This window comes from Doryrhamphus excisus, chromosome 11 (genome assembly GCF_030265055.1).
Source record: "Doryrhamphus excisus isolate RoL2022-K1 chromosome 11, RoL_Dexc_1.0, whole genome shotgun sequence".
Lineage (NCBI taxonomy): Eukaryota > Metazoa > Chordata > Actinopteri > Syngnathiformes > Syngnathidae > Doryrhamphus > Doryrhamphus excisus.
This window is the reverse complement of record NC_080476.1, coordinates 12,534,058-12,549,761: the sequence shown is the minus strand read 5'-3', so window position 1 is coordinate 12,549,761 and position 15,704 is coordinate 12,534,058. Positions and strand designations below refer to the sequence as shown.

Below are 15,704 nucleotides of genomic sequence, written 5' to 3'. Positions count from 1 at the left end.
CATATAAGGAATTCGGCTCCTCTGTGACATCACAAAGGGACAGTTTTTTGACGCCTCTTGAAAGCGAACGTTTTGAGCCATTGGAAGTCATTATTTTAGTCATTTTTTCTTATCAGAGAATAAAATGTTTTTCCACCTTTCAATGTCCCACGTTTTATGCTCCCTGGCAAAGTATCCTATATATATGCTATATACTATACTATATACAAAGTATACTATATATACGTATATACTTAAATATGCCTGATTGGATCTTTCATTAAATGTCATTTCCTCGTCTTTACCTTTCTTGTCTTGTGTCTCCTTCAGGAGAACCAGGCAGTCCTGCTAATGTTCCACCAGCTGAGCGTCTAGCTGAAGCTTGTGGTTGCCATGGAGACGATGCTGCCCCTCAGCCTGCTCCTTCATCTCCTGCTGCTCTCCGGCTGCCCTGCAGGTGAGTGACGAGATAACGTGCCTTTTCACAAACATCCAAATCTCACAGCCGCTTCTGGATGGCTTTTATTTTACTTTGCTAGCGACCTTGACTATGACCTTCTTGGAATCCCTCATCTTGCCAGTAGCCTGCATAAAGAAAAAAAAATCTGTTAGTAATTTTAGTTGAAGTCGTTGTTCATTTTTTGCATCGATGCAGGATAAACCGTTCTAATGACAGACCACCTAAAAAAAAACAAAACAGAATTTTTCAGGATCTTACTGACTAAGACACAATTTACAACAGGGGTCTCAAACTCAATTTACTTGGGGGCCACTGGAGCTAGGGTCTGGGTGAGACTGGGCCACATCAGGTTTTCCAAAAAAAAACCCCAAAAAACGCATTTATTAAAAACAGAAAAAACAAAATCCTCACGGGGGTGCTGGAGCCTATCCCAGCTGTCTTCGGGCGAGAGGCGGTGTACACCCTGGACTGGTGGCCAGCCAATCACATATAGACAAACAACCATTCACACTCACATTCATACCTATGGACAATTTGGAGTCGCTAATTAACCTAGCATGTTTTTTTGAAATGTGGGAGGAAACCGGAGTACCCGGAGAAAACCCACGCATGCACGGGGAGAACATGCAAACTCCACACAGAGATGGCCGAGGGTGGAATTGAACCCTGGTCTCGTAGCTGTGAGGTCTGCGTGCTAACCACTCGACCACCGTGCCGCCCCAACATGAACCAAAAAAACATTGAATACGTGACTTGTTTTTTATTTCCAACATGCTTCCATCGGAGTACACGTACTCCAAAAAAGGAGAAGGCTTATTTAATCATACCCCCTTTCCGGTACATATCAATTGCTTCTGCCACAACCAAACAAAACAAAAACAAAACAAAAGCTTAAGGTGCCGTAATTGGCCCGCGGGCCGTAGCTTGCCCATGCACGGTCTTGTCCAAAGGCCAAAAGAACATTGGCTTGACGTTTCATGGTGGGTGAAGGATAACGGTTGATGGTCAGCGCCAACGGCTACCGTGCTAGCACCTAGCAAGACAGCCTCAAGTACCGAAAAGGTTGATGCAGTCCCATAGTGTCCCCACATCATGCCATGTGTCTATTTGCCTTTAGAAATGAGAAAATTAGCTAAAATGCTAACATGCTAACAGTCATCATGCTAGCACCTAGCAAGAGGGCCTCAATTTTAGAAAGTGCCAAGTTTGTCCTATAACCTTCCTACATCATGCCATGTGTGTATTTGCCTTTAGACATGAGTAAATTAGCTTAAATGCTAACATGCTAGCAATTAGCATTTAGCCACAGGGAGAGTTGAGAAGTTTATCTCTTATCTTATCTTATAATGAACAGAGGTGTCTTTGCCTGTTACAGGTACATCCATGCTTGGGGAGGAAGCTGACTTCTATGGAGGTAAGAGAACTCACTTGCTCAGTTCCATCACGGTGGCTGAGGGATCTGGGGTGGTCAAAATGCGCCTCGGGGGTGCACGGATTTCTATAATATAGAATATAATAACGGTCACTGGACCATCGTGGGGAAAAGAGAGCTGGGTGGGATTTATGGTCAAGCTGATTGACAGCTTGATGATGCTTTGACCTTCAGATGACGACTCTTTAAGGTCAAGTTTAAGGTCAAGGACACAAGTGTAGACCAATGGAGTGTAGCCAGCGCACTTTGCAAATTTTGTGAGCAGTCTGGCGCAGCGCCGCGCACCCATGCCTCCATCCTTCACACTGGTAAAATTAAATAGTGTTTGCGGACATAGTTTTTTTCACTGAAATGTACGCGGCACAAGTCTGCTTGGGAGGTTTTAGTGACGTATCTGCACTGTGCGCCTCTCAGTCAATTTGCATTACACAGGCTGCGCTTCGCCTGCGCCCTGAATAGACCGGTTCGCAGCTGGCGAGCTTTCTACGCGCCTTTGACGGGCTGTTTCAACAGCTGTGAACTGTTCTATTCAGGGCGCAGGCGAAGCGCAGCCTGTGTAATGGTAAATTGGCTGAGAGGCGCACAGGCAGACTTGTGCTGCGCACATTTCAGTGGGAAAAAAAACAATGACCACAATTTCATTTTACTAGTGGGAGGAATGGAGGCGTGGGTGCGCGGCGCTGCGCCAGAAAATGTCGCTGCGCCAAGCTGAAAATGTGGACTCCTCCCTTTTGGTGCGCCGCCACAGCCATCTCGGCGCAGTCCAGTTTACCAAATTATCTAATTGGCTGCGCACAGTGGTTCACTATGCCACGTTCCACGAAAATTAGAGCCTTCATCTTCAAGAATCTGGCTATATGCTTAACAAATGAGGTGGTGGTTTGATTCCAACGTCTCTCCAAGTGCTTCCAAAGTTCACTGCTGCATTTTTCATAGATTTCCGAAGCTCGTGCAGCTTTGTGTCCTCATTTTTACTGTGACCAAGTATTTACCCCGCGTGTTTCTTTGCAGTCTGCATGAGCCGATGTTTTATGTTTTAGTGTGTGTGAGGAATGCTGCATATTCTGTGGTATTTTTAGCGGATGACACAGTAAGTCGGCACACAAGGTTGGAACGACGTGTAGGTGGTCTCCCCCGCTGAGACGCACGGCCGAGCGCCGTTCTTTTGCTACGAGTGAGATGTTTATCATCTGCTCTCACCCGACGCCCACCTGTAACCATGAAAGTCTGTCCATCGATACGTCGTCTCCTCATCCAATACAAAAACATACTCCCAATTTGTACAGTTCATTTGCAAGTGGTGTCTTTTTCATTAAAAACGTTTCCATGCGAGGTCAACACTAGCATGCTAACAGCTAGCATTGCTGGCATGCTAACATTAACGTGTTAGCATTAAGTGTTATAAACTTATATAGAGTGTTAACATGCTAACAGTTAGTATGCTTGTGTGATTAACAGGCTAATGTTAACATGTTAGCATTTTAGCTATGAGTGGTTAGCGCGCAGACCTCACAGCAAGGAGACCCGGGTTCAATCCCACCCTGTGTGGAGTTTGCATGTTCTCCCCGTGCATGCGTGGGTACTCCGGTTTTCTTCCCACATTCCAAAAACATGCTAAGTTAATTAGCGATTCCAAATTGTCCATAGGTATGAATGTGAGTGTGAATGGTTGTTTGTCTATATGTGCCCTGTGATTGGCTGGTGACCAGTCCAGGGTGTACCCCGCCTCTCGCCCCAAGACAGCTGGGATAGGCTCCAATTTTTTGCTATTTTCTTGAGCATACATATATAAACACCATTATAATGCTATGCATTAGCATGTTAGCGCACTAACATGAGCATACTAGCAATTTTTGAGACATTCATGAATATGAACTTAAACACAAGCGCTATCATGCTAGGTGTTAGCATGCTAATGTTAGCATCCTGGCAGCATTGTAACATTAGCATACTAGCTTTATTGCTATTTTCTTGGGCAGACATATTTAAACACCACTATCATACTAGACATTCGCATGTTAGCATTGCTAGCATGCATAGCATCCTAGCAGCATTGTAACATTAGCATACTAGATTTTTTGCTCCTAATTTGTGCATTGCTAGTTATACAAGTGATGCACTGTACTTTTTTCAGTGTAGGCAGAGAAGATTCACTCTTTGTATCCCAAATAAGCCCTCGCTTGTTCAGTGTTCCCAAAAGAGGAAACCGAGAGATGCCTGATCCGTTAGTCCATTAAAAGAGACTGGCGGTAAATAGAATTATGTGTGCAGCTGCATCCTGTTTTGTACTGTCTCACACTAGAATCAATGGCAACTACATTATGAAACATTCATTCATAGTAATAATAATAATAATAGTTCTTAACAGACTAGTTCCGTGTAAAGCAGGATGAACGTTGTAAAAGCGGTGTTATATGCCAGCATATTAATATGCAAATGAGGGGGCTGTGTGGGTTACAGAGAGGACAGAGGCGAGTTAAACGCAAGTTGGAGACAGACCATGCAGGAGGGCTGTAAGGCCTGGAGAGACCAGCAAACTCCTCCACCATCTGTCATATCCCACATTGCAGCAAAAGTATTGGAACGAAGAATTGAAGCTCTCATCGCTGCTGTTTTATTCTACCTACCAATAATTGATTACCGGCAGGAGGAGGAGGGTCGCTAATGTTCTTTTCGGCTCCTCGTTTCATTCATTCATTTTCTACCGCTTATCCTCACGAGGGTCGCGGGGGGTGCTGGAGCCTACCCCAGCTGTCTTCGGGCGAGATTGGTGGCCAGCCAATCCCAGGGCACATATAGACAAACAACCATTCACACTCACATTCATACCTATGGACAATTTGGAGTCGCTAATTAAGCCAACATGTTTTTGGAATGTGGGAGGAAACCGGAGTACCGGGAGAAAACCCACGCATGCACGGGGAGAACATGTAAACTCCACACAGAGATGGCCGAGGGTGGAATTGAACTCGGGTCTCCTCGCTGTGAGGTCTGCACACTACCACTCAACCGCTGTGCAGCCTTATACCCATGAAAATAGCTAAAATGCTAACATGTAATGCATGTTTAGCACGTCAATGCATTAGCTTGTTAATAACACTAGCATACTAACTGTTAGATGGCCGAGGGTGGGTTTGAACCCGGGTCTCCTAGCTGTGAGGTCTGCGCGCTAACCACTCAACCGCTGTGCAGCCTTTTACCCATGACAATAGCTAAAATGCTAACATGTTATGCATGTTTACCACATCAATGCATTAGCTTGTTAATAACACTAGCATACTAACTGTTAGATGGCCGAGGGTGGGATTGAACCCTGGTCTCCTAGCTGTGAGGGCTGCGCGCTAACCACTCGACCACCATGCAGCCTTATGTAAGGTAATACCCATGAAAATAGCTAAAATGCTAACATGTTATGCATGTCAATGCATTAGCTTGTTAATAACACTAGCATACTAACTGTTAGATGGCCGAGGGTGGGATTGAACCCGGGTCTCCTAGCTGTGAGCTGTGAGCCTTATGTAAGGTAATACCCATGAAAATAGCTCAAATGTTATGCATGTTAGCATTTTTAGCACGTCAATGCATTAGCTTGTTAATAACACTAGCATACTGTTAGCATGTTGGCCAGCCAATCACAGGGCACATATAGACAAACAACCATTCACACTCACATTCATACCTATGGACAATTTGGAGTCGCTAATTAACCTAGCATGTTTTTGGAATGTGGGAGGAAACCGGAGTACCCGGAGAAAACCCACGCATGCACGGGGTTGCGCTATTGTTCAACCCCAAAGTTGGGTTTGACGTGTTTGTCACCAGAACCTGATTGTTCCTCTTCTTCTTGCTTACCTTGTTGGGCCTGCTTTGGTTGTGGCCTGCAGATGAAGCCACAGGTTACGGGCCGGTGTTTGAGGAGCAGCCGGTGGACACCATCTACCCCGAGGAGTCGCCCGAGGACAAAATCACCATGAGCTGCCGTGCACGAGCCAGTCCACCTGCCGCATACAAGTAACATATGTTCCCCCTGTAAACACAACACCATCATTCACACTCTGATCCTTCATGTTCCCATGACGATAACTCATTGTTTTATATGTGCCAAGTCCTGGAGCATGACTGTTATGTCCTTGATGCGCTCTGAGAGTTTACAGGGATCATGTGACCATCTGCGGAGCAAGATGACGTTACAAAGAATAGCAGCATGCTAGTCTCAGAGAAGAACCCTTAACCCTTAAATGCAGAAGTGGGTCAAAAATGACCCGTCAGGTTGTTTTCTTGAAATATCTTCGTCATAAAAATAGTTTTATCATTTCATATTCCAGGTATTCCTATCATACCATTCACATTTTAACTTACCTTTTATGCATTTTAAGAAATTTTTGTTTTTGTGTTACTACCCCAACCTTCCATAAGTGGGTCAAAAATGACCCGGTCAGGTTGTTTTCTTGAAATATCTTTGTAATTAAAATCTAACAGTTAGTATGCTAGTGTTATTAACAAGCTCATGCATTGGCGTGCTTAAAATGCTAATGCTAAAAATGCTAACATGTTAGCATTTTAGCTATTTTCATGGGTATTACCTTACATACGGCTGCACGGCGGTCGAGTGGTTAGCACGCAGACCTCACAGCGAGGAGACCCGGGTTCAATCTCACATCTCAGCCATCTAACAGTTAGTATGCTAGTGTTATTAACAAGCTCATGCATTGGCGTGCTTAAAATGCTAATGCTAAAAATGCTAACATGTTAGCATTTTAGCTATTTTCATGGGTATTACCTTACATACGGCTGCACGGCGGTCGAGTGGTTAGCACGCAGACCTCACAGCGAGGAGACCCGGGTTCAATCTCACATCTCGGCCATCTAACAGTTAGTATGCTAGTGTTATTAACAAGCTCATGCATTGGCGTGCTTAAAATGCTAATGCTAAAAATGCTAACATGTTAGCATTTTAGCTTATTTCATGGGTATTACCTTACATACGGCTGCACGGTGGTCGAGTGGTTAGCACGCAGACCTCGCAGCGAGGAGACCCGGGTTCAATCTCACATCTCGGCTATCTAACAGTTAGTATGCTAGTGTTATTAACAAGCTCATGCATTGGCGTGCTTAAAATGCTAATGCTAAAATGCTAACATGTTAGCATTTAAGCCATTTTCATGGGTATTACCTTACATACGGCTGCACGGTGGTCGAGTGGTTAGCACGCAGACCTCGCAGCGAGGAGACCCGGGTTCAATCTCACATCTCGGCCATCTAACAGTTAGTATGCTAGTGTTATTAACAAGCTCATGCATTGGCGTGCTTAAAATGCTAATGCTAAAAATGCTAACATGTTAGCATTTTAGCTATTTTCATGGGTATTACCTTACATACGGCTGCACGGCGGTCGAGTGGTTAGCACGCAGACCTCACAGCGAGGAGACCCGGGTTCAATCTCACATCTCAGCCATCTAACAGTTAGTATGCTAGTGTTATTAACAAGCTCATGCATTGGCGTGCTTAAAATGCTAATGCTAAAAATGCTAACATGTTAGCATTTTAGCTATTTTCATGGGTATTACCTTACATACGGCTGCACGGCGGTCGAGTGGTTAGCACGCAGACCTCACAGCGAGGAGACCCGGGTTCAATCTCACATCTCGGCCATCTAACAGTTAGTATGCTAGTGTTATTAACAAGCTCATGCATTGGCGTGCTTAAAATGCTAATGCTAAAAATGCTAACATGTTAGCATTTTAGCTTATTTCATGGGTATTACCTTACATACGGCTGCACGGTGGTCGAGTGGTTAGCACGCAGACCTCGCAGCGAGGAGACCCGGGTTCAATCTCACATCTCGGCTATCTAACAGTTAGTATGCTAGTGTTATTAACAAGCTCATGCATTGGCGTGCTTAAAATGCTAATGCTAAAATGCTAACATGTTAGCATTTAAGCCATTTTCATGGGTATTACCTTACATACGGCTGCACGGTGGTCGAGTGGTTAGCACGCAGACCTCGCAGCGAGGAGACCCGGGTTCAATCTCACATCTCGGCCATCTAACAGTTAGTATGCTAGTGTTATTAACAAGCTCATGCATTGGCGTGCTTAAAATGCTAATGCTAAAAATGCTAACATGTTAGCATTTTAGCTATTTTCATGGGTATTACCTTACATACGGCTGCACGGCGGTCGAGTGGTTAGCACGGAGACCTCGCAGCGAGGAGACCCGGGTTCAATCTCACATCTCGGCCATCTAACAGTTAGTATGCTAGTGTTATTAACAAGCTCATGCATTGGCGTGCTTAAAATGCTAATGCTAAAAATGCTAACATGTTAGCATTTTAGCTATTTTCATGGGTATTACCTTACATATGGCTGCACGGCGGTCGAGTGGTTAGCACGCAGACCTCACAGCGAGGAGACCCGGGTTCAATCTCACATCTCGGCTATCTAACAGTTAGTATGCTAGTGTTATTATCAGGTTGTTTTCTTGAAATATCTTTGTAATAAATTTTTTTAAGTATTAGGTATTCCTAAAAAACATATTTTTAATATCATGCCATTCATATTTTTAACTTCACATTTTCTATTGTTGTACGGGTTCATTTTCTTTTTCAAAGATGTAAAAAAAAGTGAAAAATTTATTTCTAACAGGAAATCATTCTTGTGTGGTCCTAAACATAATACTAAATATCATACAAGTGATTATTTCTAAAATAACATAATAATTAAATAATATTAAATTTAATAAATTAATTTTTAATAAATTAAAAATTAAATTTTAAATATTCATAATAATATTATATAATAATAATTAAATGCAAAATGGAATTTTTGACCAACTTATGGAAGAGTATAGGGTCCAGTCACTCGTGCATCTAAAGGGTAAATAATGACGAAATGATCTCCTCATCAGCCAACAACACATGAAGGACATAAATTATGCAATCCATACATAAAACAATGAAATCTAATTGATTGTTTTCATCATTTCCATGTATGTTTATCAGTGGTGCAGCCTGCATTAGCATACTTCCATTATGTCATGTCGGCCTTATTATGCTTTTAAAATCCACTCATGTCCTGCTTTTCCCGGCAGGTGGATGCTGGACGGCGTAGAAATCGACCCGACCACGGTGGAACACAACCATTATGCTTTGTCGGAAGGCAACCTGATCATAAACGAGCCCGTTAAATACCAACACGAGGGGAAGTACTCCTGCTTGGCCAGCAACAATTACGGGACGGTGGTCAGTCGAGAGGCTTGGGTCCAGTTTGGATGTAAGCGCCATTTTGGAGCCTCTGCAGTCTTGCCAGAGAAGGAAACTCATCGTTTTCAACTTCTTCTGCTTAGATTTGGACCTTTTCTCCCCAGAGGAAAGGGAGTCTGTGCATGTGAAAGAAGGCCAAGGGGCGGTGCTTCTCTGTGCCCCTCCTCCACATCATCCAGGTGAGCTTGGAAGGCATATTATTACAGCCGCTTGATGGACAAGTGGTTAGCATGTAGGCCGCACAGTCAAGACATCGGCATCGATCACCGATCTTCAAAATATTGCGAATTGAAAGCCGATCCAGATTTTTTCAAAGTGTTAACATGCTAACAGTTAGTATGCTAGTGTTATCAACAAGCTAATGCATTGACTATTTTCATGGGTATTACCTTACATAAGGCTGCACGGCGGTCGAGTGGTTAGCACGCAGACCTCATAGCGAGGAGACCCGGGTTCAATCCCACCCTCGGCCATCTAACAGTTAGTATGCTAGTGTTATTAACAAGCTAATGCATTGACGTGCTTAAAATGCTAATGCTAAAAATGCTAACATGTTAGCATTTCAGCTATTTTCATGGGTATTACCTTACATAAGGCTGCACGGCGGTCGAGTGGTTAGCATGCAGACCTCACAGCGAGGAGACCCGGGTTCAATCTCACCCTCGGCCATCTAACAGTTAGTATGCTAGTGTTATTAACAAGCTAATGCATTGACATGCTAACATGCATAACATTTTAGCTATTTTCATGGATATTACCTTACATAAGGCTGCACGGCGGTCGAGTGGTTAGCGCACAGACCTCACAGCCAGGAGACCCGGGGTCAATCCCACCCTCGGCTATCTAACAGTTAGTATGATAGTGTTGTTAACAAGCTAATGCATTGACGTGCTAAACATGCATAACATGTTAGCATTTTAGCTATTTTCATGGGTATTACCCTACATAAGGTTGCAGGCGGTTGAGTGGTTAGCGCGCAGACCTCACAGCTAGGAGACCCGGGTTCAATTCCACCCTCGGCCATCTCTGTGTGGAGTTTACATGTTCTCCCTGTGCATGTGTGGGTTTTCTCCGGATACTCCGGTTTCCTCCCACATTCCAAAAACATGCTAGGTTAATTAGCGACTCCAAATTGTCCATAGGTATGAATGTGAGTGTGAATGGTTGTTTGTCTATATGTGCCCTGTGATTGGCTGGCCACCAGTCCAGGGTGTACCCCGCCTCTCGCCCCAAGGCAGCTGGGATAGGCTCCAGCACCCCCCCAGGACCCTTGTGAGGATAAGCGGTAGAATGCTATTAAATCTCATAACCATTTAAACTCAATGGATTTAGTCTAAGTCCCCCATTAGCATCGCTAGCTATAATTCCATCCATCTATATCTTTATTAACCCACCCCCAGCTAGCAGAATTATAGCATTTGCATGTAAAAGGTTGAGAAATGAATAATAAATCTGCATAAATTTGCCGATGATTCACAGACGGTGTTTTCTCATGTCCGTGCAGCCGACCTGTCATTCCGATGGATCCTCAACGAGTTCCCCATCTTCATCCCGCTGGACAAAAGACGCTTTGTCTCACAGATAACGGGCAACCTTTACATCTCCAAAGTGGAGGCCTCAGACAGCGGCAACTACTCCTGCATCGCATCCAGCGCCTCCATCTCCAAGAGCGTCTTCTCCAACTACATCCCCCTGGTGCCCCACAGCGAACGTCAGTACCCAGTTATCTGCCCACTTGCTTGTCTTTTACACCCAAATCCTCCAATTGCCGCATTTTCCGGACTATAAGTCGCAAAAGCCAAGTTATTCAATTACGCAACAGAACATGAAATAGATGAGTCTAACAAGCAAGTTCACCAAACTCACAATCTCATTCCACATCACTGCTCTGCCTGTGAACATTATGATTCATGCAAGGCATTGAATCCATTCAGGCGCTTTTAGGAGGCCTTCTGTTGTCGTCATAGCATTTCAGTATGTGGAATCAAACTATGGAATGGATTGAGTAAGGAAATCAAACAATGCACAACGATGAGCCAATTCAAGAAACAATACAAGCAGTTGATGTTTGCTAAATACAAGGATGAAGAGTCTTGAACCAGTCATGATGTGCTATATATATCACTATATTGACACTTACTATGGTACCCATTATGGCATTGGATGCTCATATCACCGAGTACTTCGGTATGTGACCAAAAAAAAATATATATTTTTTAAATACTTATATTAGGAAAGCAGGAAGTGAACAAATGTACCAGTTACTGATTGTAAAACTGCTATATATCACTATATTGACAGTTACTATGGTACCCATTATGTCATTATATGGTCATAACACCTCTTACTTCGGTACGTGACAAAAAATAAAAATAAAAATAAAAATAAAAATAAAAATAAAAATAAAAATAAAAATAAAAATGAAAATGAAAATGAAAATGAAAATGAAAATGAAAATGAAAATGAAAATAAAATGAAAATGAAAATGAAAAGTTAATTAATATAATTAATAATAATAATATAATATATCACTATATTGACAGTTACTACGGTACCCATTATGTCATTGGATGATCATATCACCTCGTACTTCGGTACGTGACAAAAAATTAATAAAATAAATAAATTTATTTATTTAAAAATTAAACTTAGACTATATTAGGAAAGCAGGAAGTGAACAAATGTAACAGTTACTGATTGTAAAAGTATGAATGAAATAAAACCATTAACATTACCATTACCAAATATTGGCCCAAGCAAAATCGGCCATTGGCTAAGGGTGATGGTAAAAAATCGGTATCTGCATCGGCCTGAAAAAAACCACATCGCTCGATCCCTAATGGGTCTATACGTATCTATATATATATACAAATAGATATGGAGACATGAATCTTACGTTACTGAATTAGCAAGCTAATCCGTTTAAGCATTGGTTCTGTTGCTACCGTCTTGTCCATAAATGAGCATGTGTTCAAATCGAGCTCGGTTTTCCTTCCCACTTTTGTCATGCACTCCACATCATCAATTGTTATTCATACAACTTTGTACATAAAATGAATTTTCACATTTTGGAATAAATGGCTATAATTCTAATTATAAAATTAATTGTTGTTTGCACCCTCACAGGCGCCAACAAGAAGTACCCGGCTGACCTCAGAGTCAAGTTCCCAGACACGACGACTCTGGTGGGGCACAATGTCACTTTGGAATGCTTCGCTTTGGGGAAGTAAGTGAGCGGCGTCTGGTCTTGTTGAGCGACAGTGGATAAGCCCACATAGCGCTTAACTTTGAACAAAACATACATATGACTTCTAGATGACGAGGTTCCTCTTTTAGTATAAATAATAACGCTTTGGTCACAGAACGTTGGTTCCACATCCATCCATTTCCTATGCCGCTTACACTCATTTGGGTTGAGGGGGCATGCTGGAGCCTATCCCAGACGATTTAGAGTCACCAGTTAAGCTAGCATGTTTTTGGAATGGTGTCGGAAACCGGAGTAGACCCAGGCTGTGATAATTTCATTCCCACAAAGTAGGATTCCTTGTTTCTAAATGGAATATTTTGGTAGTTGGAGAATACAAAGTTCTAAATACATTTTTTTAACATGATTAGAGCCCTCTAGACATAAAATAACACCCCTATAGTCACCATGACACATATATTACCCAATATAGTAGACATAATCGGAGAAAATAAGACATAAATAAGTGTGTGTATTGGTGTAAATGTGGTCAGGTGCTATGGGAGCCTTTGGAAAAATAATATATGTATATGTAACATATTAATATATAATATAATATAATATATGTGCGTCTTATATGTCTTTGTATACCACGCAGTAATGCATCATTATGCTATATGTGCGTCCATTGTTGCGTCTTGTCCAGCCCTGTGCCAGAGATCCGCTGGAAAAAGTTGGACGGCGAACTGCCCCCCAACCACGAAGTGCGGACGGCGGGGGCGCACCTGCACCTGTACAACGTGCAGGTAGAAGACGGCGGTCCCTATCAATGCGAGGCGGTCAACTCAAAGGGAAAGGATTACCACAGCGCACTTTTGTCCGTGGAAGGTAATCCGGCACTCGTAGTGCTTTTGCTGTTTGATTGCGTCTTTAACTCTTGTCACGTCCACATTTTCCAGCTTTTCCCGAGTGGGTGGAGCACATCCGGAGCATGGAGAAAGACCTGGGTAGCGACTACACCATGTCCTGCTCGGCCACAGGAAAACCCAAACCGCACATCCGCTGGATTAAGAACGGCGAGCCAGTAACGTTCAATGACTTATTATTTATGCATATGTTTCATAGATACTTTTTTATAAGTAACTACGAATTCTTTTAAGTAGGTTACACAAATCTGCAAAAAGTTCATATTAATCAAAAATTACAAGTTAAATAAACAGAAAATCATTTATAAGTAAGACTTTTAAGAAAATTTTAAGTTAACTATACTTATACCAATTAATTATATGGAGCAATCAGATTTACAGTGTCTTAAGTTGTATGTAAATTATGTTTTTAAGTTAATCTTACTTAATATAGCCATAGTTCTATTTCATCAAAACATATTAGTTAAAAGTACTCAAAATGGAACAACAAGTTAAATGAACTTGACTTAAGTAAGTTATTAGAACTTTTTAAAGAACTTTGAGTATGCATAACTTCATTTATTTAACTAATCTACTTTGAACATTCGGGTTCCCAGTTCCACATGTCCAAAAGGAGTAGGAAGAAGCAAAGCTTATTAAATCCTACCCCTCCATCTGGTACTTTTACAATCAGTAACTCTTACATTTGTTCACTTCCTGCTTTCCTAATATAGTTTAATAAAAAAAAAGAAATTAAATCAAATAATTAATTAATTATTTTTAATTTTTTTTTTGTTTTTTGTTTTTTGTCATTTACAATGACATAATGGGTACCATAGTAACTGTCAATATAGTTATATATTATATTATATTATTATTATATTATATAATTATAATTATAGTGATATATCAGCAAGTTGAAGTATTTGTGATTTTAGAAATAAGGAGTATGTTCTCTGTAGGCGGCATTATGAATTATCCTTACTGACCTTTTTTGCAGTACATTTAGCGAGTGAAGATTGCTTTTATAGTTATTAGCCCATATTTCCACACAATAAGTAAGATATGGTAGAACCAGAGCGCAATAAAGAGTGTAGAGTGATTTATATAAATTTAATTTTTTTTAAAATATTTTTTTAGTTTAGTTATATTTTTATTTATTTTTTTATATATTTTTATATAGTTATATTTTTCGCTTTATTTTTTTTAAACAGCCATGTGCCATAAGTGGTGCCCCTGGACACCCCTGAATTAAAGACCGGTTGTACAATTTAGACTACATGAAAATGGGCCATTGTTGGTGTTGTTCTCCACAGTTGGACAGGAAGGAGATGAGGTTCAGCAGCCTGACGTTTGAGGATTCAGGGATGTACCAGTGTGTGGCCGAGAATCACCATGGAGTCATCTTTGCCAACGCCGAGCTGCGTGTGTTTGGTGAGTCAAACGTCACACTTTTCGTCTTTGTTTAGTTTAGTAGCACGCCATTTGCGCTCCATCCTCCGACATAACTGTTTCAGCCTCCGAGTTTGGGACGAGTCTTATATCTTAAAGGTGCTACGGTATGAAGAGTATTACATAAAACCTTGTTAAAATCATTTATAAGATTGTAAATAGGACCCCTAAACGAGGAGAAGTTGAAGAACTAATGTTAGCATTAGCACTGATTCCAGTCAGAGCGGTGTCATTGGGTTAAAGGTGACCTATGATGCTAATGTTTCAACCATTTTATATTGAGTGGTGGACTCAGATAGAGCAGCTACACACAATAACCCGCACAGAAAACCTTTTAAATTTGGCAGAATCTGCAACCTATGTATCTTGGATTTGTGATTCCTGTCAAAATGGACTGTTTTAATTTATTCCACCCACGGCCCGCCTCCAGGCATGCCCACTCCCTGCGATTGGTCACATGCCCATACAAATACAGTACTTTTCTGACCTCAAGAAATTCAAATACTCAAAGATGCTTTACAGTGAAAATAAAATAAAATAAAATAAAATAAAATAAAATAAAATAAAATAAAATAAAATAAAATAAAATAAAATAAAATAAAATAAAATAAATAGACCTCACAGCTAGGAGACAAGGGTTCAATTCCACCCTCGGCCATCTCTGTGTGGAGTTTGCATGTTCTCCCCCTGCATGCGTGGGTTCTCTCCGGGTACTCTGGTTATGAAAAAATTACAGTTTAAATATTTGTCAAACTGGGAAAAATGACAAAAAAAATTAATAACATCAATATACTGTCATGAAAGAAAGCAAATTTGGACAATTCACAATCTTCACAATAGAAAATAAATAGTAAACATTTTTTGTGGGAAATTATTTTGCAGGATGACTGGAATACTGTGAACATCCGGCAGCAACGCAACATTTTTTGGCATGACTACTATTGGACCGAACCAAGTCCGCCATCAAAATGGAACAGTGTAGACCATAATTACAAACAATATATAACATATATGTTCGATGGCGTTTACAT

General features: G+C 41.4%; 1 protein-coding gene across 1 annotated transcript in view; it reads left to right on the top strand.

The window, feature by feature from the left end:
• Positions 1-15,704, top strand: part of cntn1a (contactin 1a) — a 52,852-nt gene that overhangs the window by 22,922 nt on the left and 14,226 nt on the right. The window contains exons 3-12 of the mRNA XM_058087291.1: positions 310-436; positions 1,815-1,853; positions 5,756-5,882; positions 8,961-9,142; positions 9,216-9,311; positions 10,637-10,843; positions 12,259-12,358; positions 13,023-13,204; positions 13,276-13,400; positions 14,538-14,655. Coding sequence (XP_057943274.1) covers positions 373-436; positions 1,815-1,853; positions 5,756-5,882; positions 8,961-9,142; positions 9,216-9,311; positions 10,637-10,843; positions 12,259-12,358; positions 13,023-13,204; positions 13,276-13,400; positions 14,538-14,655 — 1,240 coding nt within the window. The 5' untranslated portion in view covers positions 310-372. The remainder of the gene's footprint in view (positions 1-309; positions 437-1,814; positions 1,854-5,755; positions 5,883-8,960; positions 9,143-9,215; positions 9,312-10,636; positions 10,844-12,258; positions 12,359-13,022; positions 13,205-13,275; positions 13,401-14,537; positions 14,656-15,704) is intronic.